The 27,908-nt window shown below is 38.4% G+C and overlaps 2 protein-coding genes across 2 annotated transcripts in view; both read left to right on the top strand.

Annotated features, from left to right (window-relative positions):
* The first annotated feature begins 152 nt into the window (after positions 1-152).
* Positions 153-14,717, top strand: LOC140935999 (arsenite methyltransferase-like). Its single transcript, XM_073385579.1, has 10 exons — positions 153-1,695; positions 2,150-2,349; positions 7,265-7,415; positions 9,698-9,834; positions 9,951-10,020; positions 10,178-10,259; positions 10,764-10,892; positions 12,390-12,479; positions 13,585-13,643; positions 14,442-14,717. The coding sequence occupies exons 2-10, from the start codon at positions 2,180-2,182 to the stop codon at positions 14,640-14,642; spliced, it is 1,089 nt and encodes a 362-aa protein (XP_073241680.1). The 5' UTR covers positions 153-1,695; positions 2,150-2,179; the 3' UTR covers positions 14,643-14,717.
* Positions 14,718-19,439: 4,722 nt separating this feature from the next.
* LOC140935996 (arsenite methyltransferase-like) overlaps positions 19,440-27,908 on the top strand; it is a 10,695-nt gene continuing 2,226 nt past the window's right edge. The window contains exons 1-7 of the mRNA XM_073385576.1: positions 19,440-19,731; positions 22,522-22,672; positions 23,801-23,937; positions 24,841-24,910; positions 25,341-25,422; positions 25,582-25,710; positions 26,891-26,980. Coding sequence (XP_073241677.1) covers positions 19,562-19,731; positions 22,522-22,672; positions 23,801-23,937; positions 24,841-24,910; positions 25,341-25,422; positions 25,582-25,710; positions 26,891-26,980 — 829 coding nt within the window. The 5' untranslated portion in view covers positions 19,440-19,561. The remainder of the gene's footprint in view (positions 19,732-22,521; positions 22,673-23,800; positions 23,938-24,840; positions 24,911-25,340; positions 25,423-25,581; positions 25,711-26,890; positions 26,981-27,908) is intronic.

Below are 27,908 nucleotides of genomic sequence, written 5' to 3'. Positions count from 1 at the left end.
GTTTTTAGAGACGCGGCAGCTTTTTGAGACGAAATATCTATGGGCTGAATCCCAGGCCCCCAAAACCCTGGAAGTTCCAGCTTCTAATGTCACTTCTGATTGGACAGGAAATTTTTTTTCTAGCCAATCAGTGACAGGCAACTCAAATGCCCCTAGTGTCCAGAGCTTCCCGTTCTTCTCGTAAGATTTGTATATTTTCGCTTATAATCCCTTCTTAGTTGGTTGCTCTCTTTTTTCGGAGATGGTGGAAAGTTAATTTGAATTCTCTGATGAGAGGCTTCTCGTAGTTGAGAGATGAAGTAACGTGTTAGAGTGCTGCATTTTTTAACTTTTCGTTAGTTTATTCTGATCAAATGAACTCAAACCAACTTTGTAGTTTTGTAGTCTCGTTTCTAGTCGTCCTGGGCGGATGTGTTCCGAATCTGACGTCACCTGTCATGCTTGTCGGGTAAGGTGCCAGGAGAATTCGCCCAGTCGGTTCCGAACCTCCTCCGCTTACTCAAATAGCGCAAACTGGACTAGGGACGAGGTGAGATTTGGTATGTAATCAGACCCAATCCGCGCTAAGTTTGTCAAGACCTTTAACTCAAAGCTCTGATTTTAGATAAGTTCTACTCAGTAATTTATATATACATCGCAACGCCCTATCGCTACAATTTTAAAGAAGCTTGTTAAAAGAATGGCAAAATAAAAAGCTTGTAATTAAGTTCCATCTGACCGAAAAAAGGAAAAAAATAACGCAATAATAAGAGTCGTTTTATTTATATGATGTGATAAGTTTGTAAATGCTTTTTTTACAGAGACACTATGTTAAGCGTTGAATTGTTTTGAATCTAATAAGTATTGTAATTTTTTACTGGAATACAGAATTAAAGAGAGCGACAAAAACAATCTATTGTACCCAAATTAAAGTAGTGTGTTTGCTAGACTTTCCGCGCATACAATTTTTTTTGGAGTGAGGGAGGGGAGTAATAATAGCGTTTTATCTCGTTTTTGCATAGGGTGCTTAAGCAACGACGACCACGACGACAGTGCGTTCTTTAAAACTTTAACGCTTCTATTTGGACCCGCTCAATTTGTCAAATGTAGGCGACTTTTCCTGAAGTTGAATTCTTAAGGACGTTATCCACGTCCTAAAAGAGATAGGAAACTGATTTGTTGTCGTATGTCCACGTCCTTCATCAAACGTCGAATCAGGAGGTTTCGTAGTAGTCGTGCAGTGGACGTCAAAGAAATGTACTAAAAGCGCGATGCACCTGCAAAGCTCTTGTTTTGCTCATAAAACCAATTGTATTTTGACGTTCTCATTGCCGTCGTCGTCGTCGTCGTTGCATAGGCTCCCTGATGTGGTGGTGGCGTCAACTTTCTTGAACACTTTCGTTTTACGTTAGCAACAGAACGGGAACGTCAGTTGACGATGGCGCGCGCAATTCAAACAACTGGCTGGACTAATGGCAGAGGGGCAAATTGGACGCCGGAAGTCGCAGTTAGTCCTTTCCGCGCGCTTTTCCGTCGTTAACACACGTTCCCGTCAGTCGTTGCCACTACTGGTATCAAATTTAAATCTACAGTCTTTCGATCCATGCATAATGAGCAGTGGAGTTTGGACCACAATATCTCTATATTCGTTCAGATTGAAGAATCGTCCACAGCTTTAACGGATAAAAGGCATTTGTGTCAAGTGTAAAAAGAAAGGTGAGGTGAAATAAATTTTCACCACTTTGCGTACGGTTGAATTCACGTTCATTGCGTATGCAAGAGTGAAGAAGTGAATCTGATATAAGCAACGAGGAATTTGATTTTCAAATAGTGAAGTCATTTATAAAATCTCTAGGAGTAGGCTTGACCTCGCTTAACTGGAAAATGAAGTGCTAATTGACTCAACATCGTGTTCGCGGATCTCTTCTGAACGCTGTCTTTTATAAGATTGCCAATCCTATGATCTTATGATCGGTAACTAGTCGTACGTCCGTGCGTCAGTTACTGAGTGATCCATGCACCACTGAGTGGGAATAATTTGCCTTGAATGTAATGCCCAGTCACAAGTGACTGCCTACTGGCAAGGGGCTTTCTGTCTTTAAGTACGTCATCAGTTTGGTGTGAAGAATCGAAAGGGTGCATTCATTAGTCTGTCAACGTCAATTTGCAGAGGTTTGTCAAGGCAATCATCCACCCAAAAATGAGCTCCGAAAACGCCGATCATATAAAGGAAAGTGTGAAAGACTACTATGGCAAAACGCTTCAGACTTCAGATGATCTTCAGACAAATGCTTGCAAAATCGAAGCCAAGAAAATGTCTTCCGCCGTGAAGGATGCACTGAAACTCATCCACGAGGAGGTATCTAGCAAGTAAGGGCCTGTATATGTTTCTGATTGGTTTATCTTTCTTACTCGATACAGTGCGGAGGAAATTCGTGTTAGCAAGCCAAACAAACTTCTCGTTAGTAGAGAGGTCAAACGGCAAACGCGAATTTGTACCACGTGACCCAGTTTCCACTTTACTTGTCGTTTACTGTTTATTATTTCTACACATAAATTAGTAGTTTCACCCAATTTTTTATCCATAAGAATTGTTCTGAATCGTTTTTATCTGGTCATTTTCTATTTTGAGAAATTTTCAATTTAAATCTGATGTTTGCCGTTTGCGGTACACGTGAAGCTTAAACTCTCTAATAATGCGTAGAGTGGATTATTATACGCTCTAGTTAGATCTGATCGCGCAGTTGCTGATTCTGCCCATCAAATCTGAAACCCAGCGTTTAAAGTTAAATGTTATTGATGTCTAACCTTAGATCCGGCCCACGATATCCCTATTACCTTTGTTTGCCTACACTGTTTTCTTTTCCCTTGAATCAATATCGAAACTGAGAACAAAGTTCAACACAGAACTGATCTAGTAAATATGCTTAACTTATTCGAAAACATTTCAGATAAACTATACATAACTTCTACACAATATATACGCACCACACGAAAAATACAAAACTGTTTTCTCTCTAGTCAACGCCATAACTAAACACATAAAGCAATTACATCAAATTCTATCTTTTCTTCCTTCTTTCTTTTGTTCTGTTGTAATGTTATGCCTGTTGACTGTTTATATGACTGTTTCAGCTCGTCGTTAAAGGGACAGGCTCACGGCTAGGCGCACGCTCATTAATTAAATTACTTTTTTTTCCCATCTTATTACTAACTCTATCGGTTAATAATCCCACCCAAATGTATCTCAGCGATCTCAAGAGTGTATTTCAAAGTAGAAGTGTATTTCAGAGTAACCTAAAGTAGGATGGAGGAGTACTAAAATAGCAGAAAAAATTAGTGTATTATGCAAACACTACCAACGTTGAATTTATTGGTGGCCCGAAGGTTTTATTCCATAGTTGATTAATTTACAGCTATTTGCAAATATTTAAGTTGATCAAGTGCAAGTGACTGCCAGGGGAGTGTGCTGATTGGTTCTTTGACAACATTATGACATGATCATGTTGCTCGCATAGACGATACAGCGTGTCTCCACAGAAAAACAACATTTTGATAAATGAGCATGCGCTGAACCGTGAACCTGTCCCTTTAATTGAGGGTCTTAATCTGTTGGTGGCTTTTACGGTTATCGCCTAAAGTTTTGACTCTCTTACGGCTGTCGGTTAATTTTTTTCAGTTACGGTTTACAAAAAAGTTAAAAGTTAATTTCTTTTGTTTCAAGGAGTTAACTATTATTAAACCTGTATTTTTTGTAATAAAAAAAAACGTTCGAGGATTCAAAACAAGGCTGACAAGTAACCTACGGCATACATCGTTATATTTACTTGCACGAGTCATGTTCTAATATGCCCGTTAAATTGACTAAAATCCTTCAATGTAAAGCCGCTCGCTTTCACCATCTGAATCAAGCAGCAGGGGTAGTTCCAGATCTAGTATACCAGCTGGACTGTCATAATACCCCTTCCTTTTTTTCCCTTTTTCGCGGGCTAGACTCTGGCTGTCATGTTCTCCACCAAGATCTTCATCATCTTACCCTATGGTCGAAGACTTACCTCTAGTGTTATCATTTAGGGATAGCTCGCAGGAGAATTCAGTCCTTTCAACTTTAACTATACTTTGGATCATAGCTTTAAAGTTATCTCAAGAGTCTCGTCTGCAACTTACCTGCATGGGATATATCTATTGTCGACGATTTGTCCTGGAATGAACATTATGACACTAATTGTAAGAAGGCGAATTCAACTCTTGGGCCTAGGCCAAACGTTGAACTTTTCATGAGACGAACGAAACTTATAATTTCATGAAAAGTTCGAGATCTGCCTCAGTTAAGTTCATCTGAATGGGTTTGGATCGCCCAACACGTTCTATCCGTATGCCTCAGGCAAATAAAACGTCTGAAGATCATCTCCGGAACAAACGTCGGCCTTCACATGCGACTAACTAAACTAATAAATTAATGTATATTTAGCCTTATTCGGGAGAAAATTTATTACTGATCTGATTTAGTTGATTGGTTCAACGCGTCCCAAGTTCGCCGTCTGACCTAACAGACGATGTTAACTTAATTTAGGTCGACCCAAATTAGAGTTTGGTGCGTCTCATGAAAAGTTCCACGTTTGGTCTAAGCCTTGATCTTCTTAGACGAATCATATCTGGTTCGTTGTACTCCGGAGATCAAGAATACAGCCTATGTTACTCTTGTACGCCCCAATTAAACTGGAGTATGCCTGTACTGTATGGAACCCTTATGCACAGTGTAACATCAGTAAGATAGAGATGGGCCAGCTCGGAGCGGCCAGATTTGTCTATAACGATTATTCCCGTTTCATCCACGTCTCTCCAATGATTAAAGCACTGGTATGGGACTCTTTGGAGAATCGTAGATTGATCAACCGAGTGTTCATGTTTTTCAAGATTTATAAAGGGCTTGTTGGTATTTCCCTACTACCTGATGTATCTGGCAATACAACTAGAGCTTCATTATCTCTTAATTGTGCACTATGATTTCACCATCTTCCCACACTTAAAGATACTTATTATTCATTCAAAATATTTGCCCGATTCTGATTGGCTAAAAGCACACGCATAATCTACCATAACCAGTTTCTGATGACCAAATTTGGAAGAATTTTGTGTTTAACGAGAAAATGACGTCAAAAATGCAGCGTTAGTGCAGGTTAAGGTACCGTTAACCGAGAAGACCTGGGGACGAGGTTGAGTTGTTTTGGTTGTGAAATTGAAAAATGGCTGACATTTCACTCGTTTCAAGAGTAAGAACTAGGCGAAAAAATAACTAAAAACATGGCAAGAACAGCAAGAAGACAACTCGAAGGGCGACATCTGCTATTTGGAGAATATTTGCGTAGCTGGACAACCCTAAACGTGCACTATCGAAGATAAACTTAACAACGATGGATCGATGGAGGTAAGCATGTTTTAGCCATGTTTTTAAACTAGGAATTATTTCGACTGAATAATAAAACAATTATTGAATTCGGCTTTCGTATCATATGAAGAATTATGGAGATCTCGGAGGGTGTTATCCCCCTCGATAACACCCTCCTCGATCTCCATAAGTCTTCACAAGATACTCAGCCTCATTCATTAATTGTTAACTATTAAGTGTACCCTTACCTATAATTCCTGACTTAATAAATGAACTTAAAGCCATTATCTCTAGCATGAAGGATACTATTTTAGATTGTGTTTTTATATTGCTTTTTTAAATTTATTCATATTCATTTTATAAGGCCACTTTATTGCTAGTTCATACATGTATGTATGTATGTATGTATGTATGTATGTATGTATGTGTGTATGTACGTATGTATGTGTGTATGTATGTATGTGTGTATGTATGTATGTATGTATGTATACATGTTCATTTATTTATTTACTTATTTATTTAATTTTTGCTTTTAAACTCCTAGTATAATTATCACTGTTTTACGAGGATACTTATTAAAGATTAAAGGGAACAAAATTTTTTTACGGTTAACTTACGGCTAACGGTTAAAACTAAGGTAGTCATTGATTACCTATCCGCGTTCGTCACTTAAGGAAACCGACATCGAGTCGAGAGGAGTCCAGTTTCCCTGCCGAGATGCCCCTGATAAAATCAGTGGGGGCGGCTAATCGGCAGTCGCCCGCGATACCTCGAAAATTTGTGGCTTTGTTCCACAGGAACACCAAGATTGGGATGCGTTCTGACGAACGCGATAAATTAAATTTTACGGCTACCGACCGGCTAATTTTTGGCTGTTTTACGCCTATCGATTAATCCCATTGAGACCCTCTTAGTTTTCATAAATTTGTTAGGGAACCTAAGCAAGCACACTGGTATCGGCGACAAGAAAGTTGAGAAGCGACAACTTTGCACTTTCGTCACACTTTTTGTACATTCCTTTGCCATTACTGCACCAGTACGTTTTATGGGGGACATAAAAGCACCATGGGCACGAATTTTTTTTCTCTCGGATTCGTAACTTGACGTAGCCACTATGAATTCATCTCTAAGAGATTAAGAAAGTTGGGAAATTCAAAAAAACGAACTAATGCGAATTCCCTTTTAAATGACGTTTTCGTTGCCGTCGCGGTCTTGTTGCTCGAGCTCCCTTAACTTGGTAGTCAAGGCGGCTATTGCGCATGGGTAAATCATTGTATGTAGGCAGCAATCACGTTCTCAGAGGCTGCGATCCTTTAGTCCAGCACTAGAGATCACTCAACTGAATAATTGTAACGCAGGCTCTGGAAGAGAGGTTTGGAAAGGCCAGAATATGGTGAACAACTACAGCAAGCACAAACAAACCGGAACCAGTGACTCGGGTTAAGCGTTCGTTGCCCATTCCGCTAGATAAGGGTAACGAAGGCTCTGGGGACGAGATTGTCGAGGCAGATATCTGCAATGACGAAATGACTTGTACACCAATCAAAACTTCAGAGGAAATAATTTGAATGATAATAGTATTTGGAAGTTTTCTTCAATCTTAAGATAACTTTGCTCGTTACAAGAACTAATGAACTGATGTACGTATCTCTAGCTATGTCGTGTTTCTAAATAACAGGTCAGTATTAAAAAAGAATCTTTAGCTTGGCTCAGAGGCTTTTTATGAGTCCCAGCCCTGAGCGGTAACACTAAAAACCCGCACAGACTTACGTAAATATACTCCGGCGTTGAAATTCATGACGCAAAAACTACAAATTAAAAAAATAAGATACAGAGGAAAATCTTTCCCTTGCTGTCTTCGGTTATGGGTCAACTTTAGTTTGGCGTCAATTTCAGGTTTTTCGGATGTGGTTTAGTGGCCCCAGAAGCGATTGAGGGCAAGACAATTCTGGACCTCGGAAGTGGATCGGGACAGGACTGTTTTGTTCTCAGTAAACTTGTTGGTGAAAATGGTCACGTGACTGGAGTTGATATGACAAAGGAACAGGTCGGTGTTTAATTGATATTTTTCCTTTTTACACATTACTTTTTTGGGGTGAATTTTGCTGTGTTCTTTTCCATATATATTAGCTTTTTGGGTCGATTTCAAAGCGATTTATTCAGTTTATCGCCCCGAATCGAGCCAGCTCGAATTTTGATGTGACTTATCGGGGATTTTCTGCTCACGTTAACAAAATCCCCTCCTTGGTAGATAAGTATTTGAGGCAAATGACTCTTACAGTAACACGCTGCATAAATAATTTTAAAAATACAAAAAAAGGAATCGATACAAAGTTGCAGCAAAAATAGCATGAATAATTGTCTGTATAAAAGAAGGTAAAGATAAGAAAATTATATGATAAAATTACGGTGGCCCACAACGGCAATACACAAATATATATTATATTACTGCATTCTATATCTTAGTACACAAACATGTTCATTGTCTGTGCAAGCATATTTACCAGTGCAATAAAATATACACCAGTACAACAATATGTATCCCAGTACAGAAATGTTAATTTCAGTACAAAAATAGAAACTCCAATACGGAAAGATATCTCCAATTCTTAGTACACAAATAACAGCTCCAGTAAAAATAAATATCAGTCTCTCAGTACAAAAACATAAGTTCCAGAACAAACATATTCATCGGTTGTGCAACTATATTCTTCAGTACAGTAAAATTCATGTATACAACAGTACAACAATATTTATCCCAGTACAAAAATATAAATCTCAGTACAAAAGTAAAAGTTGCGGTACAAAACAATTTTTAAAAAAATGGTAGAAAAATATAACAACAGAACAACAATGTATATCCCAGTACAGAAATATAAATTTCAAAACAAAAATAAAAGTTTCGGTCAGAAAAATATTTTTTAAAAAATTTGGAAAAAGTCGGTAGGTACTTTATATATGATCATTACTATGTACCTAAATATATATGCTTATTATAGTGTACCTAAACAAACCTTATATACTTCATTATTATAAATTATCTCGACTATACAGCACTAAACACAACCATACACCTCTATACAACCCCATGCATCACCATCCAACACCATGCACCCCTACACCTCACCAAATACCTCTAAACATACACCCATTTATAACACCATGCACCTCTATACTTCACCATATACCTCTTTTCATCACCATACACCTCTATAAATCACCATACACCTATGAGGGGTACATTGGGGGGTACCCAATACCGCAATGCCATCAAGAAAAATTGGCAAATACCGAAATTTCGTGTCGAAAATCGATGAAATACCGATACCGCATTTATGATAATTCAAGCTTACTTTAACGTTGTATCCATCTCGCGTGTTTTTTTAATATCTCAAGCATGTATACACCAGAAATCAACCTAAGCCTTCGCGAGAAAACGAGAGATTTCGAATTGATAGGTACAATGATCGAAAAGCCAGGTTATTGGATGTCCTACCAATTTCATCATAGAGTAACCGTCAGAAATTGCGTATTCATTTATTATTTTTCTGTACCGAAACTTTTATTTTTGTATTGAAATTTATATTTCTTTACTGGGATACACATTGTTGTACTGTTCTTATATTTTTCTTTCCGTTTTTTTTTTTTTTCATTTTTTGTACCGCAACTTCTATTTTTGTACTGAGATTTATATTTTTGTACTGGGATAAATATTGTTGTACTGTTGTATACATGAATGTTACTGTACTGAAGAATATAGTCGCACAACCGATGAATATGTTTGTCCTGGAACTTGTGTTTTTGTACTGAGAGACTGATATTTTTTTACTGGAGCTGTTATTTGTGCACTAAGAATTGGAGATATCTTTCCGTACTGGAGTTTCTATTTTTGTACTGAAATTAACATTTCTGTACTGGGATACATTTTGTTGGACTGGTGTATACTTCATTGTACTGGTAAATATACTCGCACAGCCAATGGATATGTTTGTGTACTAAGATTAAGAATGCAGTAATATAATATATATTTGTGTATTGCCGTTGTGGGCCACCGTACGATTTGGATAAAAGAGAGGTCACGAATGAATAATGAAGTCGTGAGTAAAAACCGAAATCGCTAAAGTTAAAACGAAGTGGTCAATAAAGAAAAAAAAAGAGTCGCGAATTTAAAAAAAAGTGTCGCAAATAAAAATAGAACTCGGCCACCTGACCGTACTTACCAGACATCCCAAATAAACAATAAATTTTTAAAAGAAATTCCCCTACGAAAAGTAACTATTACATGAATGTTGTTTATTGATCTAACTTCATTTTCTTAACGTGCTACAGGTGGACGTTGCTAACAAGTATGTAGAATACCATACAGAAAAATTTGGATATTCAAAGCCTAACACTGACTTCAAACTTGGGGAAATGGAACGTCTGTCTGATATAGGCATACAGGAGAACTCTATTGATATTATCATGTAAGGCACAGAAAACTGGTCTTTGTTACTCCTTGCAGGTGCCGATTGGCGCGCCCTTCGCAAAGAAAAACGCGTAACAATGCACACTGAGATCTTTTTACTTTTGCCTTTTTTAGTTCAAATTGTGTTGTTAACTTGACTGCAGACAAAAAAGTTGTCCTCAAGGAAGCTCACAAAGTTCTTAAGGTAAAATTAAGTCGCTTTTATTAAGAATCCGTTAAAAACGCTCCCAGATCGTGCTTTATCAAGCCTATTAAATAGAGACGCAGTTTTGACCAGTATGCATTGCAACCAGACTAAGCTCTGACTCTGTTTCTAAATCTGATTCTGCCGTTTGTCCTAGAATGGCGGTGAGGTTTATTTCAGTGATATGTACACAGATACAAAGCTTCCTGAAGCGCTAAAAGAAGACAAAGTATTGTGGGGTAAGGTTTCATTTTATTACTAGAAAATACTTGAAATAACTGGGTACAATCCATTTAGTCTTTCACAGGCTAAAAAAATCTGTTTATATGTGATCTGGTTTAAAACGATACCTAAGCTAATTCATTTAACAAAGTAATTCATGGAATATTTCTACAGTGTTCAAAATTATACGAGCGGCTTGTTTTTACGTGCCGAAAATCCCCATCAAGGGCTTCTTTACTAAAGGGTAAGCAGACAGTACTTGAATACTTGAACCATAACTGGATATAGTTTCTTCAGGAGAAGAGTATGATCAATGATATCGACCGAACACCTTAACTTGGCTCGACGGGGTTTTTCTTGGTCAATACCTCCCAAGTTCGAGCATAACGTAGTAAACTACGTCGCCATTGATCATGATTTGGAAAAATTACACCACAGCTGTATTAGATGAAGATGAAAATTTGTTCTGTTCAGGGTTGCAATACCAATACAATAAGATAGTGTATTTTGGCCTTGTGTAGGTGAGGGTTTTGCAGGAGCCTTACACTGGAAGGAACTGATTGAATTGTGTAAAGAAGTGGGCTTCAGTGGACCTTACTTGGTTACATCCAGGCCTATTGAAGCTGAACCGGAACTTAAGAAATCTTTGGGTAGGTTTATTAGGGGTCGGGTACCAAAGTAGTTGTAGTGATTGTTTAGTATAACCGCCCCCCCCCCCCCCCCCCCCCATCTCACTACTGCCATACAACGTGTCTGTAAAGCACACCCTTATGTTCCATTTGTGTGCGCAAAACTACTTATCTGTGAGAATGTAGCTTATAAGGGGTGCAAATTCACATTCTGCACAGCCACTTTTTTTTAATATCTTTTATAAGGTATAGAAAGTTGCACTGTTTTGATTAACATCTGACTGGCAATGTAAAGGTATAGGTTATACATAACATCGGGGTCTGAATAAGACACTTTTTTCGCCCCATTGTAATTAAAGTAATCCAAGACAATCTGGATTCTGGATTCCACACTTAGCATTCCGGATTTCAGGTACTGGATTCCGGATTCCTTGTGAGTGGAACTTGGATTCTGAATTCCCATTGTTAGCGAGATTCCGGATTGCTTGACCTGAACTCCCAAGATTCCGGATTCCACAAGCATTGTATGCGGGGTTCCGGAATCCAGATTACCTTACATCGGGCGACTTTTTCATTAACGACATTTTCCGTGTTTAATTATCTCACAATACAAGTACAGTGTAGTGCTGTTAAAGTCGCCTTCGTAGAAAACAACAAACAAGCCAACTTTTCCTTGGGTACGAAGCGAGGGTCCACATTGTTTTATCACAAATGTTTCAACATTTTATATCGCCGATTGCAGCTATACTTGTAGGTATTGTAGGCCTTGTCACCATGAGAGCAGAGGCTCCTTTTGTCTTTTTCTTGATCGAGGGGGAGAAAAAAAATCTCTATCTGAAACGCGTCAAGGCTTTAAAGTCGCACAGCCCGAACTTCTGGGCTGGTTAGTTTTCTCTTATCAGACTATTATTTTCCATTGCAAGGATCCGTTTGTTTATACTGAAACCGATGGTCTAAACAGAGCCCGCTGTACCAAGCACAAGGCTATAAGGTCTAAGTTCGAAACTGCATGTATCCTAGCAAAAAATAGCAAATGCTCAACAAAAATCTTAGTCGATTCATGCAGAGTCTTTCTCAAGTATGCCAAAACCGAGCAAGCGAAAGCAAGATCGACACTTCTGGCAGGGGGAGGCCTTGTGGGCCTTTGCGATCACTGAGATTGCGAACTTTTTAAATTTTTTCTGTCTAGTTTTGGCATTCTTTTTCTTTGCAATGGAGGCATCAGCTATAAGGTGTCATCACTAAAACGCTGAGAAATACTTAGTATCATAATCTAACGCTATACCCCGTTGACATCTTTCATGTACCAACAGCGAGGTCGTCCTAACGGCCGGGGCTCCCTTGTGCTTATTTGTAGGTCTCAAGTGCTCAGTAAACTACTAGGGGATCAACTTGACCTTTGTTATACGACTCATGTTTCCCTCGCATGCCAATTCAGCCGTGAAGTGGAATAGTAAGAATTTACTGGCACTGGGGTACATGCTAACATTAACTAATATTTGTCTTGCTGTTTCGTAGGTGATGCAAAGTTTGTAGCTGCTACATATCGTCTGTTTAAAATTCCCGGTAACAAATCAACAGATGCAGGTTTCACGGTCACTTACAAAGGTGAAATTGTCCTTCCTTGCTAAATTAAGCTCCTAGTTTTAAACACCATTTCCCGCTCTTGCGGCGTGAAAATTCAAAGCTAAGTTATCCTTTCTGAATTTACATTTTTGGAAATGTCTTTTTGAAAGCCTAATTCATGGATTCGTAGGTAAACTGATCAGCTTGAGTGAGTAGACATCCTTGCCCCAGTTGTTCAAAAGTTGGATAATGTCATCCTCCGGATAGATCGCTGTCCAGTGGATAACGCTATCCACCTTTTGAACTATTGGGACCTGCTTTGAACCTTTTTTTGTTCTATATTTTGATTCCTGCAAAGCACTTTTCAGGCTTACTTTTGGACCAAACTGAGGCCCAAAGGGCCGAAAAGAAAATTTTTAAGACCAGCCCATCCCCCTTATCTCTGGGTCTGGATGACCGCACTCCCCCACCACCCTTTATCTCAGTGAAGGTTTCGATCCGCCACTGTTTTCTGTAAGTTGGCCGAACAAAAATTTAAGACAACATATAGGAAAGCACTTTAAATATTAAATCCACATGAACTTCTTATTAATTTGGAAAAATTTTCAAAGTCATTCGTCGGATTTTACCAAGGAATTTCTAAATAAACCTTTCAATTTATCGCCAGTTTGCTCCACTAAGAAATGTTAACCGGTCCGTATTAAGTGGGACTCACTAGTACTGTTCGTGACTTCTGTTAGATGAAGGTGACCAGTAAACACCGTTAGTACATTCAAAGCCCCACCGTTTTTTTCCCAAAAAGTAGTTAGTTTATACCGTCAAGCTCTCCCAGATATACAAGCAAGAGAGTCAACTATCTAACCCATGCTCCTGAATGTCATTTCGTTTTCCACACTACATTCTTCGTAACATCAGAGGCATTTTTTGAGCAAACAATATTCTATCAGTGGAAGACCAAACGTGCGATTTTTATACGCTCAGCTAATCTACAAAGCCTGAAATCTTTATTTTGGCCGGGGGACATGCGTTGATGCGTTTATTTTTCGCGAGAGAAGGGGAATGGTGAAAATCGATTGGGGACGCGTTTGAGGTTAGAGTTTTGCTTGTTTTTATAGAAAAAGAAATTTCAACTTTTATTTGATTTCAGGTTCCATTGGTGATGGAAATCCAGAAGAATTCAAGTTTGACGTTCACACTACCTTTACAGTAAGTTTGCAATACAGTACTTGTTTACAAGATTGTTACTTACGATGGATGTCCTTCGCCTCTTTTTCTGGAAACAGCTCTTCATGAGGCCTGCGTGCCAGAGAAGGAAAACAATATTTCAATAATGCAGCAATTGAGGGAGTTGCAAATAGCGTGTAAAAAATTCCACGATTTCTACATTGATGCGACGGCAACTTAGTCTATCGACATTATCTCTCATTGACACAATAAACACGAAAACTAGTTGATTGCCCACTTAAGCAGCGACGCCTTTTTTGCTTGATTAAACTTGTAGAAAAAGACAAGACGTTTTTCCGATAATCACGACACCAATTAAAAGATGAGTAAATCACCAGCTTTATAGGGTAGCCACGGAGAGAGGGTGCTGAGTTCCACCCCGAGGCCCAGCTCCATACCCTTTTATATACTGATTTTTACAGGGAAGGTACCCCTTTTGTATAATCACCAAAGGGTATACCTTTCACATACCTCTACATCCCTTTTAACTGCGGTAAATGCACTCTCTTAAATATGAGTAAATCACAAAAAAAGAATGGTTCCTGGACTATTCCCAGCCATAAAATGCATCTGTTAGCCCTTTTGGGCATTTTTACAAACCGAAATCGAGCAGATTTCACTACCCTTTCATATACTAGTTTATCACCTCCAACTAGTGAAATTCCTACCCTTTTATATACCTGAATACCCCGTACTCACTTCGGGCGCAGCCTCCCCGTATAGGCCATTACAGAGAACACCCCCGGGGGTAACTATCCCTTTGTATCTTTTACTTTGCAGAAGACCCCCAAGATTGTATCTGCGGAGGTGGCTACAGTTCTTCGTTTCTCTCGATTTGCAAGTCATCTGGAATTCCAGCCGTTAGAGTCTGGTACTAGCGCTCCTACTGATAATGTGTACGGAAACGCAGACCCTTTTGCGTATTGTGCGGCAAACAATGTTGCAAAGGGTTCTGGAAGTTGTAAACCAAAAGCAGTGTGAAGCTTTTGCGGTTTTCCTTTCGCGATGAGTATGGAAGATCTAAATCATATACATAGGTAGTCAGAAGAACTTAATTCATTTAAATTTAATTCATTTTAAAAAGTCAGTGATACTGAATAAATCCTGAGGGAAGTTTGCAAAAGAAATTGAAGTTTAATGAGTGTTTCTAAATCTAATAAAACGTGACTGATAATGAGTTCCAATTATTCTTGGGAGAAATCAATCGAAAAGTCACTTTGGATCTCAAGTATGCTGCTAGACTCAAACTCCACTATGTTGTTCATAACCAACAAAGTTAGCCTTTTTTCAGTTCCTACTTTCTTAATTTCAAATAAATCAAAGTAGGAAAAACAAACTCGTTCTGGAAAAATCCAGTTGAAAACGTTTTTTGAGTAGTTTCGGAATGAGTGCAGTAGGTAAAAATAAATTTTTTGAGTTTTGATCTATGGGGCGTTGCAAGCATTTATTTTCTGATGCTCCAGGAATGAGTTGATGACGTCAACCTTCTCAGTTGAAAATGTTCGTTTTTACACCGCTATTTGACAAGTGAACCGTTTTTCCTTTGGTCGTATGAGCATGATCGGTAATTAGACGTAAGTCATGCGTCAAGCTAAGATAAGAGGCCAAGTCCTTTTCAAGAAATAAACTTAAATTAAATTCCTTAAAAACTTAACTGTTCAAGGGAACATTTTTAAATAGAACTCCTTATTTATGAAATAACTCACCCAAGAACCTTAGAAATGAAGACCTAAGCCTGTCTTGCTTTAAAAAAGGTTGCAAAAATTTTTACAAGAATAAGATTAGTGACTCAGTTGATCCTGATCGCCCGCATGTTACCTGTGCAAAAAACCACAGTGCAGTCTTTTATCAAAATTAGCAGCTGATGTGTTACTTTTTCTAAAAAAATTCTTTTTCGTTCTGTTTTTTTTTTTTTTTTCATTTTAAGTTGTTTTTAATTGGTCTGGCAGGACTAGCTCGTATGGTTTTGTGTTCCCTACCAGTCGTTCTCCGCTGCTCTCTTCGCGGCTGATTCATGGCTTGTATGCAGTGAAAATGGATTAAATGGAAAAAATAAATTAAATTAAATTAAATAAGTCATTCATGCACCACTGAGTGGGAATAATGTGCCTACAGGCAGGGGTTTTGTACCTTATTAAAACTACGCCCGGCCATCAGGTTCATCAGCGTGAGGCAAGGCTGCCTAAGTATTTCAACGACAGTTGGATAGGTTTATCAAGGCAAGTTCACCAAAATGAGCTCCGAAAACGCCGATCTTATAAAAGAAAGTGTGAAAGACTACTATGGCAAAAAGCTTCAGACCTCAGATGATCTTCAGACAAATGCCTTTACAATCGCAACCAGAAACATGTCTTCCACCGTGAAGGGTGCAATAAAACTCATCCACGAGGAGGTTTCTAGCAAGTAAGGGTCCTAATAGATAATTGCTTGGTTAGTCTCCCTGTTCGGTACAGTTCGATGGAAATTTGCGTTAGCAAGCGAAGCAAACTTCTCGTTATTAGTGCTTGGGAGCAAACATAATGTCTGTGTTCATAACTGATCGCGCAATTGTTTATTCTCCTCCGCAAATCTTAAACTCTGTGTTTTCAAGTTGCTAATGTCTTAGATACGGATTAAGCTATCCGCTTTACCTTATTTCATCAAAATATATGGTATGGATTCTCTACCTTTGAGTCAATCTCAAAATTCAAGACAAAGTTGAACACCAGAACAGCTCTAGCAAATAATTATGTTAAACTTATTCGTAAACCGTTTCGACAACAACAACAACAACAACAACAAATTTTATTTAAAATTGGAAAAATAACTAATTACATTACTTTTCCACCCGCAAATAGCTTATAAACTAATCGAGGCGGGGGGAGCTGAAGACATATTACAAGTACAAGATTTATATATAGATGGACTAAATAACAGTGAAGACACTACTATACAGCAAATAGAATAAACTAACATAAAACAAGACAAGTACATGACGATTACGAAAAGAGGCTAGCCTAAAGTATTAAATAACTTAATAAGACGGGAGACTTCGACATAATCATCTTCTGATCGCAAGAAATTTAGTAATAATTCCTTTATTTTTTTTACGAAAGGACGAACGTTTAAGCATTTTAATCGAATAAGGAATAGAGTTTCAAATTTGGGCACCGATTCTCGTGAAAAAGGCATACATTTTATCGGTTCTAGAGAACTTAACATAAAACGAGTCGCTAGAGACAGATCTTGTTCTGTAGTTATGAATCTGACTTGTTTTAACGAACTGATTGACCATACTAACTGGTGCTGTCTGTCTGTTGATATCATACAGTAAATAGCTACAATCTCTGAAAAACAGGCTATGCAGGGGAAGGCAATTTGATTTGAGAAAGAACGGTACGGTGTGTTCCTTAGACTTACTGAAGTAAATGAGACGTAAGGCCCGTTTTTGTAGAGTTACGATCTTTCTTTGAAATGTCAAGGCACAGTTTCCCCAACCACAAATAACATAAGTCAGGTAAGGGACAATTGATGAGTCGTAAACTGAAAGTAAAACACGACGCGGGACATAATGTCGAATCTTAGCTATAATTCCTATCGACTTGCTGATTTTGTGACAGATAGATTCGATGTGGTATTTCCATGAAAGATTTGAATCAATCATTAAGCCAAGAAATTTTACATAATCTTTCATTTCAAGGTTTGCGTAGGTGTTAGTCACGGAGTCAAGAATTCTAATCCTAGGTATGAAGGGCAAATTCTTTTGCCGGGGACGAAAGATTATTTACAAAGTTTGATTGTTTTATGTTCAAAGACAGTTTGTTGGCCTTTAGGCATTCGTTGACGTTGCCAAGCTCGCGATTAACAAGTGTTTCGAGTTCCTTTAGGTTGTTATTTGCAAGTATTATACTAGTATCGTCAGCAAATAGATAAAAGGCAAATAACAAAGAGGACTTGTAAATATCATTGATCATACAGTAGGAATAAGAGTGGTCCGAGGACAGAGCCTTGTGGCACGGCGCACAAGGTCATCTCAGCCTCAGACACAGCATTATTAACTTCCGTAATTTGCTTTCGATCAGTCAGGTATGATCTGAACCAGGAGGTGATTACACCTTCAATACCATAATTTTCAAGCATGGTTAACAGTATCAAAAGCCTTCTTGAGATCGATGAAAACACCGCACAAAAATTTACCGTTGTCCACATTTTGGAGAATTGTGTTGACAATATCAAGTATAGCATGCTGAGTACTTTGCTTACTGCGAAAACCGTATTGCTGATCATAGAGAATGTTGCAATCTTTAACAAACTTGGTAACTCTAGAGTACATAAGTTTTTCAAAAATCCTGTTATAAATCGAGAGCAGTGAAATAGGTCGGTAGTTTTCGGGCAGAGTGTCATCTTCGTCCTTAAATATCGGGATAATCTTAGCACACCGTATGGAAAAATCCCTGAGCAAATAGACTGATTAAAAATCGTGCCTAGAGGTACGGATATGACCCTTGTTGCCAATTTCAGCAGCCTAACTGGAGATGAGTAGAGACCATGGGCCTTGTTGTCTTGCAAAATTGAAATTTCTAAATTGATATCTTCTGGAATAATTAGGATCAGAGAAGAAAGTGCGATTAAGTGGAGGATCTAAATAATCAAAGAATGTATTAATGGTCTGAGGAATTTTAGAAGCCAGTTTGCTCCCAACAGTGGCGAAATATTTGTTAAGAATATTGCTTATTTCCTTCGGGTCACTAGTTGGAACCTCATTCGGGTTTGAGCGAATAGAGTTAGTTGAGTTGCGCTTGTTTTTCTTTTTACAGTTTCCAATTAGCTCGTTAATTCCTTTCCAAGTTTGACGCATATTACATATGTTGAGATCAAAGAAACTTTGGTAGTAGCTCGCTTTACTTAATCTCACAAGAGAGATGATTTAATTTCAGTAAAATTTGTATTTGTCCCTGTCTGAGGTATAGAAGAGGTTATTCTTTACCCTGATTGATTTTTTCGACACGACGACGGAGAGTTCACTAGCTAGAGCATCACTGGCAAAAAGGTTCAAGAGTCCTTGGAGGAAAGAAACACACAAAATTAGTCAAAAATTTTTGGGATACTCGATTTCCTAGTTGCTTTAAAACGGGCTTAAAAATAGGCCTTGCATTTCTCTTCTCTCGCAAAAGCGGCTGTTAGACTTATCTCCAGTAATCGTCTCACGGGTGGAGGGAAGTGACAATTCGTCAATCTGCGTTTGTCAAGAATTTGTTTCATTATCATTACTGTAGTCCATTCCGGCAGTGACTCATCCTTCCAATTCCCCCTCCATACTTAGCTCTCTTTACTGTGACAGAAAATATCACCTAACTAAATTTTTGTGTTCCAATTTTTTTTTTTTTGAAACCAGAGCTGAACTTTTTTAAGTATTCAAGACAGGATTGTCAGGATTCATGCATGGGTGATTTGCAATAAGTACAGTCGCTAAAAAGATGCCATGTTTTGTAGTTGTTCCTCGCTTTAGCGACTTAATGCTCCTCTTGTTGAGTTAGCTGGGGAGACAGTATAGGTTCTACTAGCGTTTGCACGAGTTTTGCGCTGGTGTTTCAAGGCCTATTTACAGCGAGTTGCGCTCTGATAACTGACAAATTTACTTTATCTACTCTGCCAATAGACTATTAGCTATTAAAGTTGTGGTGGGATATCTACCGCAGAATTATATGCACAGATGATTTACAATAAATGCAGCCGCTGACAAGATTATGTAACGTCGCGAAATTCGATCGCGAAGCGAAGGTGAACTTCATCCTCGCTTCAATATTGTGCCCCAACTCGCAGACTCGCATCAGTGATCGTTCCTGCTGAGTCAGACGAACATTAGACAATATCGTTTGAGCGAAGTTTGCGTTGGTTATTCAAGGCATATTCACCCCAAAATGAGTTCCGAAAACGCAGATCAAGTTAAGGAAAGTGTAAAGGATTACTATGGCAAAACGCTTAAGACGAATGATGATCTAAAGACGAGCGCATGTAAATTTGAGGGAAAGAAAATGCCTCCTGCCGTAAGGAGTGCTCTGAAACTTATACACGAGGAGGTATCCAGCAAGTAAGAGTTTATTTTGTAGATTTTTATTTTGTTGCTCTTTCTTACTCGATAAAGACTAGAGCGATTAGCGAGATAAATCTGTAGCTGAAGGTGCGCGCCATCTTGAATCTTTTCGTACATGATGGTACGACAAGCTGACGGAAAAAACCGATCAACAGCAATAACAATAACAACTTTATTTACCCACGGTAAAAGAATCATCAGGCAAGAAGGGATATATCTAGCAGATTAACTAATTAAGGCCAGTAACAATATAAACACATGCACAGGGCTGTCAAAAAGTTTTTAAGTAGCGTATAAATAATTATATGGTACTAGCGGAGCAGGCTGATAATGAATAGTAGGCAGTTTTGGAACTCGCACCAAAGGCACAAGTTCTTGAGGGCCGAGGCATCTGGGGACATTTTGAAATTTAGCGTCTCGGAAATGGAGTTTCTAGGTTTCTAGAGTTTTTTTAAGTGTTCGATTGTGTTCGATTGGTAAAATTTTTGGGCAAGTTCAATTAAGTTAGATTACTGAACCCAATCAAAGGCAATTGAACGATTGCAGTTTGATTGGGTTCGATTACCGAACGTTCAATAGGCCGGCTGCATGAAAGAGACATGACTTTACATTCCAATTTGTCAATTTTCTGCCTGTCAAAAGTGGACTTTGTTGATAGACTTTGAAACTTTCTTCACATCTGAATCAGCAAGGCTTCAAATCCTTTAACAAATTCTTCAGGTGCTTAGGGGTTATTGTTAATAAGTATGAAACTACACTGCAGGAGATGAGACTGGCATTCAATGGCTGAATGGTGCCACTTTAATAATTTTTGGTTGTGTGTTTGCCTCAGAAAACAACCGACATTTTGCTACATCACCACTGGTTTCCCTATAATATGATGTCTGAGAAACGATTGCAGAAATTCCAGACTGATGACGTGTTACTACTGAGATCTGGGTAGTGCTTCTGATTAGTTGTGCCATGTGAGAAATTTGCTTCAACCAATCAGAAGCACTACCCAGATCTGGTTAGTGAGACGTTGTCAGTATGGAATTTCTGTGCTCGTTTCTCTTATGTCATTTCGCAGAGAAACCAGTGGTCACATTGCGAAATAACGGCTGTTTTCTAAGGCTAGTTGTGTGTTCAAGCACAATGTTAATATGTGTGCACTTTATTTACTTATTTAACTGACATGTGCATTTAGTTAGTTATTTAGGGCATTACATTTGCTTTGGGTTGTTTTCCTACTCATAAACCTTGTAAGTAACTTTACTCTCATTGTGTAGTTCCAGAAAATATCCAGACCCCCACCACGGAGGGAATTGGAAATTCCAGGGGGGTGGGGGGGTCAGAGGCCCAGGAAATTCCCGAAGGGAGGGGGGTTGGACCATAAAATCACTTTCTAGGGGGACAATATCATTTCGTTTTCGACCTGAGTTCGAACATTGCTTCTTACCGACCTGGTAGATCATTTTTAGGACATAAATAACTTGAAATATATGACTTAAGATTGTTCCTTTTGATCTTAACCAGGTTTCCTTTCTTCCAAAAGCGTTTTGGATGTAATTTCAAAGGAATTAGACCGACTACAACTCGTTTTATCGCATGCTCGTATATTCGGCCGCCATTACTCGTTACCAGTCTTCCTCAACACATCAACGCGTGCAACACATCACCCAACACATCACGTTGCGTCAGTCGATTGATAGATCAGAAGAGTGGCAATTTTGCTTCACAAAGCACAAGCTATGCATTGTAACCATTTTAGAATGTTGAGTTTTTATTCTCCGTTTCATTTTCCCTTAATTTTGTGGCTGAACGTGTTGCATCTTTATGATCGAATTCTCGCTAAAATGGTGTCGATTTCACCAAACATTTATACGGCCATCGCGCATCACGTCGCATCAGTCGATCGAAAAACAGTAAATTGAACTTGGTTTCCCGTCAAGTACCTTCAAGATGCAAGGGGTATTCATTGTTATTATTTCAGAATTCAGAGTTTTTATTCTCCTCTTTGTTTTGCATTAATTTTGTGGTCGTAAGTTTGACTTGTTCTGCATTCCCGCACGAAATGGCGTTAATTCTATCAACATTACGCCCATGAGATGAATAACAAATCGTAACCTTGCCCTGATTAAGGTAAATTCACAAATATAACCGACTTATTAACTTTCTCTCTTTCATTTAAAGTAAGAGATGAGCAACAATTACAGATCAGGTTACTTTGTGGTGGTGTAGTGTGTTTTAATGTTGCAAGATCACTCAAATAAATGGAAACAGAAGCATACAAGCTTCTGATGGAAACCGTTGGGTACTAACCATAAGTTGCCTCATTCTTCTACTTTAATAGTCTTTCTTTGTGAAAATGAACTTCCAGAGGGGTTGGGGGGTCTTTGTCACACTTGTGGAAATTCCGAAGGGGTGGGGGGTCATCAGTTCCCTGCAAAAATGGAAAATCCAGGGAGGTGGGGGGGTCCTAAGTGAAATTCCCTCCGTGGTGGGGGTCTGGATATTTTCTGGAACTACACATTGTGGGTGGCTCCTCCTAAAATGTTCTACCAATTGTGGAATTACACACATTTTAGGCAGCATTAATTTTTGCAAAAGTGTGGAAGGAAAAGGGGTTTGGACCTGGAGGCAGAGCATCCCACTCTAACATTTCCCCCCTTTTCTGTAGTATTGTCCAGACAATAACATACTGTAAGTAGCCAATAATTTAATGAGATAGGATGAGCTTTGATACAATTTCTGGTAGATTATGTTTTGTCCAGGTTAAATCAACTTATAATATGGGTTAAATTTCAGGTTTTATGGATGTGGTTTGGTAGCCCCAGAATCTCTTGAGGGCATGAAAATCCTGGACCTTGGAAGTGGATCGGGACAGGACTGCTTTGTTCTTAGTAAACTTGTCGGTGAAAATGGTCATGTGACTGGTGTCGATATGACAAAGGAACAGGTCTGTGAAAATTGATTAGTATATAATAATTACAGTTTATGTATATACATCTACATGTGTGTGCACTCTTCAGGGTAGTTTTGCAACCTTACAAAGAATTATAGGAAAATATGTGAAGTTGAGAGATGAGAACTGGACTCTTTTAGAACTTCTTTATTATTAATTTTAACTTCTGCTCTACCCTCCCCCCCAAAACAACAATAACAACAACAACAAACAAATAAGTCTAGTACCTTAAAGAACAGACATTTGTACACCTGTAAATATGCAAACAGTCTCGCCAAGATTCAGGTCAATTGTGATTTTTCAAATGTGTCAAAATATATTCGTAGTTATGGGTAAATGTTTCATCCAAATCTATGGAACTTGTTGTTTGGTGAAAACATTTTGATGTACCACTGTGGGCACAAAATTTGTGTCCCCCAGTGGTTTAAAAAAATGTGGTGGTTGGAAACGTACAGAAAAATCTGTCGTTGAGTTTTTCTCTAGAAGCACTGTAAAATCATCACCAATGAGGAGCTCAATAACATTAGAAATATTATTTATACCTATTTATCATACAAGGACTGTTCAGGTAGAAAAATATGATCAGTCACCTTTTTAACCTGCAGCTGTACAATGTACATATCTGCTTTTGCTGCTGCCCTTTAACTTCCACACCTTTGCAAAAATTAATGTTGTTGCCTAAGAAAGTACACCATACATGTAAGCAATGAGACCTAAGGGATTGCTGGGAACATTAATTAATTCACTGACATTCTCATTTAATTGTGAGTTGTATGGCTTCATTATTTCTTTTGTTATGGTGTTGATGAAACTATAGTCTTGTATTGTGCCATGCTCTCTGACGAGAATTTCTGAGAAAACATACACCTGTGTGGGCACAGGTGAAGTTAAGATGAACACTATTGTAAAGAGCATTTTGACGTAGCAATTTGCTAATAAACCTATTTTCCTATGTATTTACCCACTCCCCTTGTGTAATTCCCTATGACTTTGACTTATCCCCCCACCCCTTGTGGAATTTCCTATGTCTTTAACATGTTTTGTGACCTGGTTCAACCCAGATTAATCACCCCAGCTGGTAATGTTAATGTACCTTTTTCATAATTATTAATTCTCGTTTAGGTGGATGTTGCCAACAAGTATGTAGAATACCATGCAGAACAGTTTGGATATTCGAAGCCTAACACTGACTTCAAACTTGGGGAAATGGAACGTCTGTCTGACTTAGGCATACAAGAGAATTCTATTGATATCATCATGTAAGTTTGTTTTACATTGTATTTCCATCAAACTGAATTAGGGAGGTTAGCTACAGTACAGTGTATAACTGGTTGTTTGTGACAAAGAAAGATGTAATGGTTAATACTTTTTAAAACAAATTTTGCTTTTTGCTGAAGTCTGTCTTTCTTCTTGATCACCTGAGCGTACAATGAAATGCCTCTTTGGGGTGGGGGGGGGGGGGATATATGTCCCTTGTCTGAATTTTAAAACCAGTCGTTTCATGTATTGAAGAATAGGTCATGTCACTGTTGGTATGTCTCTTTTTCTTTTGCGATTGTCCTCAACCTATCTTTACGTCATTTGTTGCCATTTCTGCTGTGTCCAATGTCATCTATGTGAATATTGCAGAAGGCTTCCACCATAACTTCAGCTTGCTCTGACTGATATTATATATTTTTTGAATAAATTTGAAAAATTGTTTTTACTTTTGGGTATTATAAAGTAAGCTCAGTACTTTTAGAAGTCACCTGAGTACATGTAAATGCTTCGAAGATTTACAGTGTACTTTACAGCACTGTTGTTAACATCCTTGTCTTTTAATTAGAATTTGATTATCCAGGGCGGGAGACAGAAAAAAAAAAAGACTTTTAGTTTTATCTTTTGTAAATTCTGCAAATAAATCAATGTATTTTGCCAATAATTTGTAAATTATTTTCTCCTACAAAGGAATCACATTAATCTTTTTTTTTCTCACTCATGTCCCCATATGAATCTTGCCCCATTTCATTATATAGTATAAATAAAATTATAGTGTTTTTTTAGTCCTGTGCTATTATTTGGTAGTGTGGATCCAGTGGTGGAGTGATTACAGATCTTGGAAGAAGATCAGTTTGAAAACCAACAATAACATCTCTCTTTTCATTATTGTTTTAATTTAATAGTTCAAACTGTGTTGTCAACTTAACAGCAGACAAAGCAGTTGTCCTTAAACAAGCTTACAGAGTTCTGAAGGTAAGAATCATCTTTTTGGCCTGATGATTTCATTGAAAGATGGTTATGTGAGTTAAATGTCCCTATTACTTACACCAACAGTTACTTTCAAGAACATTGAAATTTCAGAACATTGTTATTAATACTGAAAATTACTAGTAATCACCAATATGTGCAATATTCTCATCTTCAGTGGAAATTTGCTTCTCTAACCTCGATTTATTGTGGTGTATTGTTGTCCTTTTGAGCGAAAAATAATGGCAAATTTTGGCAATTTAAATTGTCTCTTCAATTCTGTTTTATTGCCAAAATTATGAAAGTGGATGGTTAAAAGTTCAAATCTTTTATCAGATAATGGATTTTTTAGATTTCAGGTGTTGAGTTTTGTTTTTTCATTATTGTTGGTTTTTTTTTGTCTTTTGTATAAGCATTCTGTTGTGATTCCCTTTAGGATGGAGGTGAAATATATTTTAGTGATGTTTACACAGATACAAATCTCTCTGAGGAAGCCAGAAAAGATGAGGTACTTTGGGGTAAGGTTTTCATCCTTGTTTTGTTTAATTGTAATGTAGTTGACTTTTCTGGTTTTGCAATCAAGGCTATTTCTAAATGAGTTTTTTTAAAATTGTATTAACCACTAGTTGTGGATTATGGATAAAATAACAAGGTGCAATGTTGTTTTTGTTGTTCAGGTGAGTGCATTTCAGGAGCCTTACACTGGAAGGAGCTGATTGAGCTGTGTAAGGAAGTGGGCTTCAGTGGGCCTTACTTAGTTATATCCAGGCCACTTGATGTTGACCCAAAACTGAGGAAGCCGTTAGGTACGTGTAGGTTCAAAGGGGGTAAATACTGAATCAGTTTTATTAGTATCCCAGATAGAGGTGGCGGGGGAGGGGGGGGCGGGGTGGGATGAGGATGGGAGGTTTGGGTGGGGCGCTAAAGGGAATTTTGGGTGGGGATGTGCCACTGAGGCCTTCAATGTCATAAACACACTTGAGAGTCAACAAACTTTTTCAGTATAAGCAGATCACACTGCACATGTGGACTATGCGCCACCAAGGTCCACACCCTGTTCAAGGCATCTGGTCGTGAAGAAAGATACCCTTCTCAAGATACCAACTATTATTTGTATAATATCCTGGTTGAGCACATAAAGGGTAAACATACCCCAGAAGGGAGTAAGTTAAGGGTAGTGGGTTCGAAACTAACCAAAGGCAAAAGATTTTTCGTTTGTCTGTTCTGGAAAAAAATTGAACTGTAAACTAAAGCTACACAGCAAAGGGTTTTACCAACAAATTTTGGAGGCCGTTACTGTGCTTAAATTTCTCCAGAAGCTTGTTTGTCTGCAATTTTTGCCGGGAAATGTTTACAGACTAATGTATAGAAAATTTTAAAAAAAGGTCTAGGTCTTCTAGCGCATGTAACGCCGTCAAATGTTTTCAGTAGAATCCTTAAGAGTGAAGCTTTAGTTTACAGTTCATATATTTTATAAAACAGCCGTTTTACGGAAATTATTCGACATTAGATTCTCATACAAACACTGCAATTTCTCACGGGTTTGCCTACTCGTCAAGATGATGTCGAAAACCGTTCAAGGTCTATACAGTTATGAAATTGTTCACCCAATCCTAGATCTCGTTTAGGGAGTGTACTCACTGGAGCAGGATGCGGGAAAGGCTTGTTGAGCTAGCCACTGGTGACGATTATGAATATTAGGGAGTTCAAGCATCACGTATACGGCAAACGTCAGAGTCAAGTTGAGAATATCTCAAAATAGAAAATGAGAGATAAAAACAGCTCAAAACAATTCTTATGGGTGAAACTACTAATTTATGTGTTGAAATAATGAACAGTAAACGACAAGTAAAGGAGAAACTTGGTCACGTGGTACAAATTCGCGTTTGCCGTTTGACGTAAACGTGATGCTTAACCTCTCTATTTACCCACCCTAGGTGGTCAGAGTTGAAACGTTTTGCTATATGTTTCTTACGTTTTTCTAAGGTGATGCACAGTTTGTGTCTGCTACATATCGTCTGTTTAAACCTCCCTGCAACAAGTCTACAGACACAGGCTCCAAAGTCACCTACAAAGGTAATAATGTAAAAGAAATTCAGCTGGTTCCCCTTTCCTGTGACAGCCCCAGTTATATAAAAATGTAGGCTTATTAGTGTAGCCCAAGTGAAGGTCATTTAAAACACCATAAACGGTTGGCGTGGGACCACGTCTCTGGTACCATTGTGACTTCTTCACTTACAGTTTAAAATAACGGCCTTCAATATTGGGCAAATTTTCGTTGACGCATAAAAAAAAACCCTAATATTTTTCATGAAAACACCTCAACCAAGTTATTTAACTCTTTCTTGTGTACTTAATGCGGACAATCGCGGTAAAGGTGAAGCAACTTTGGGGAGGGTGCAAGGTGACAAGTATTTCAGCAAATATGACGACTATTGTTGATACTTATCGACGAAGTATCCACTTATCCACTCCCTCCATTAGCCACTTAGAAACAAAAGGGGAACTGGGACCAATATTGTCTCTCGGATCATTCCTGGGGACTTGGCCAAATTTTTTCCTCTGTCCCTAGTAACAGTCGCAGAAGTCTTTGCGAAAGAGTTAACTCAACCCAGTTTCCTTCTCTTTCCTAAAGGGGCAAATTGGGTTTACGGTCGTTTCGCCTGCCAGTTGTTTTGCCAACGCCCTGTTCGCTAACTTCTGAAGTCGTTTCTCGTGCGTGTTGGGTCAGTTCCCTAACCGCTTTCGCCTGATCAGTGGCTGAGAGAACGAGGTATATACATGCGTATCGCACTTTCTTGTATTATGGCTGAGAGAACGAAGCATATACATGAGCAGCGTTCGTTTCACTTCTCAGCGGGACGACATAAGACGTTAGCGAACGGGACTTTTGCGAAGCAACGCGTAGGCGAAACTACCTGTCACCGGCTAATTAACATATTCGTTACGGCGGTTTTGTAAAAGCTTTTCGTACCAGAATGAGGGCAAGCCAAGTGAAAGTCAG

Source organism: Porites lutea, chromosome 4, assembly GCF_958299795.1.
Source record: "Porites lutea chromosome 4, jaPorLute2.1, whole genome shotgun sequence".
Taxonomy (NCBI): Eukaryota; Metazoa; Cnidaria; class Anthozoa; order Scleractinia; family Poritidae; genus Porites; species Porites lutea.
Note: the sequence above shows the minus strand (reverse complement) of the source record. Positions and strands in the feature narration are given on the sequence as shown.

Excerpts from the sequence above, each read along its gene's own strand:
- LOC140935999 (XM_073385579.1), top strand. The coding sequence starts at position 2,180 with ATGAGCTCCGAAAACGCCGATCATATAAAGGAAAGTGTGAAAGACTAC. Across the intron at positions 10,893-12,389 it reads GGAACTTAAGAAATCTTTGG|GTGATGCAAAGTTTGTAGCT; the intron begins GTAGGTTTATTA and ends GCTGTTTCGTAG. Across the intron at positions 13,644-14,441 it reads ACGTTCACACTACCTTTACA|AAGACCCCCAAGATTGTATC; the intron begins GTAAGTTTGCAA and ends TTTACTTTGCAG.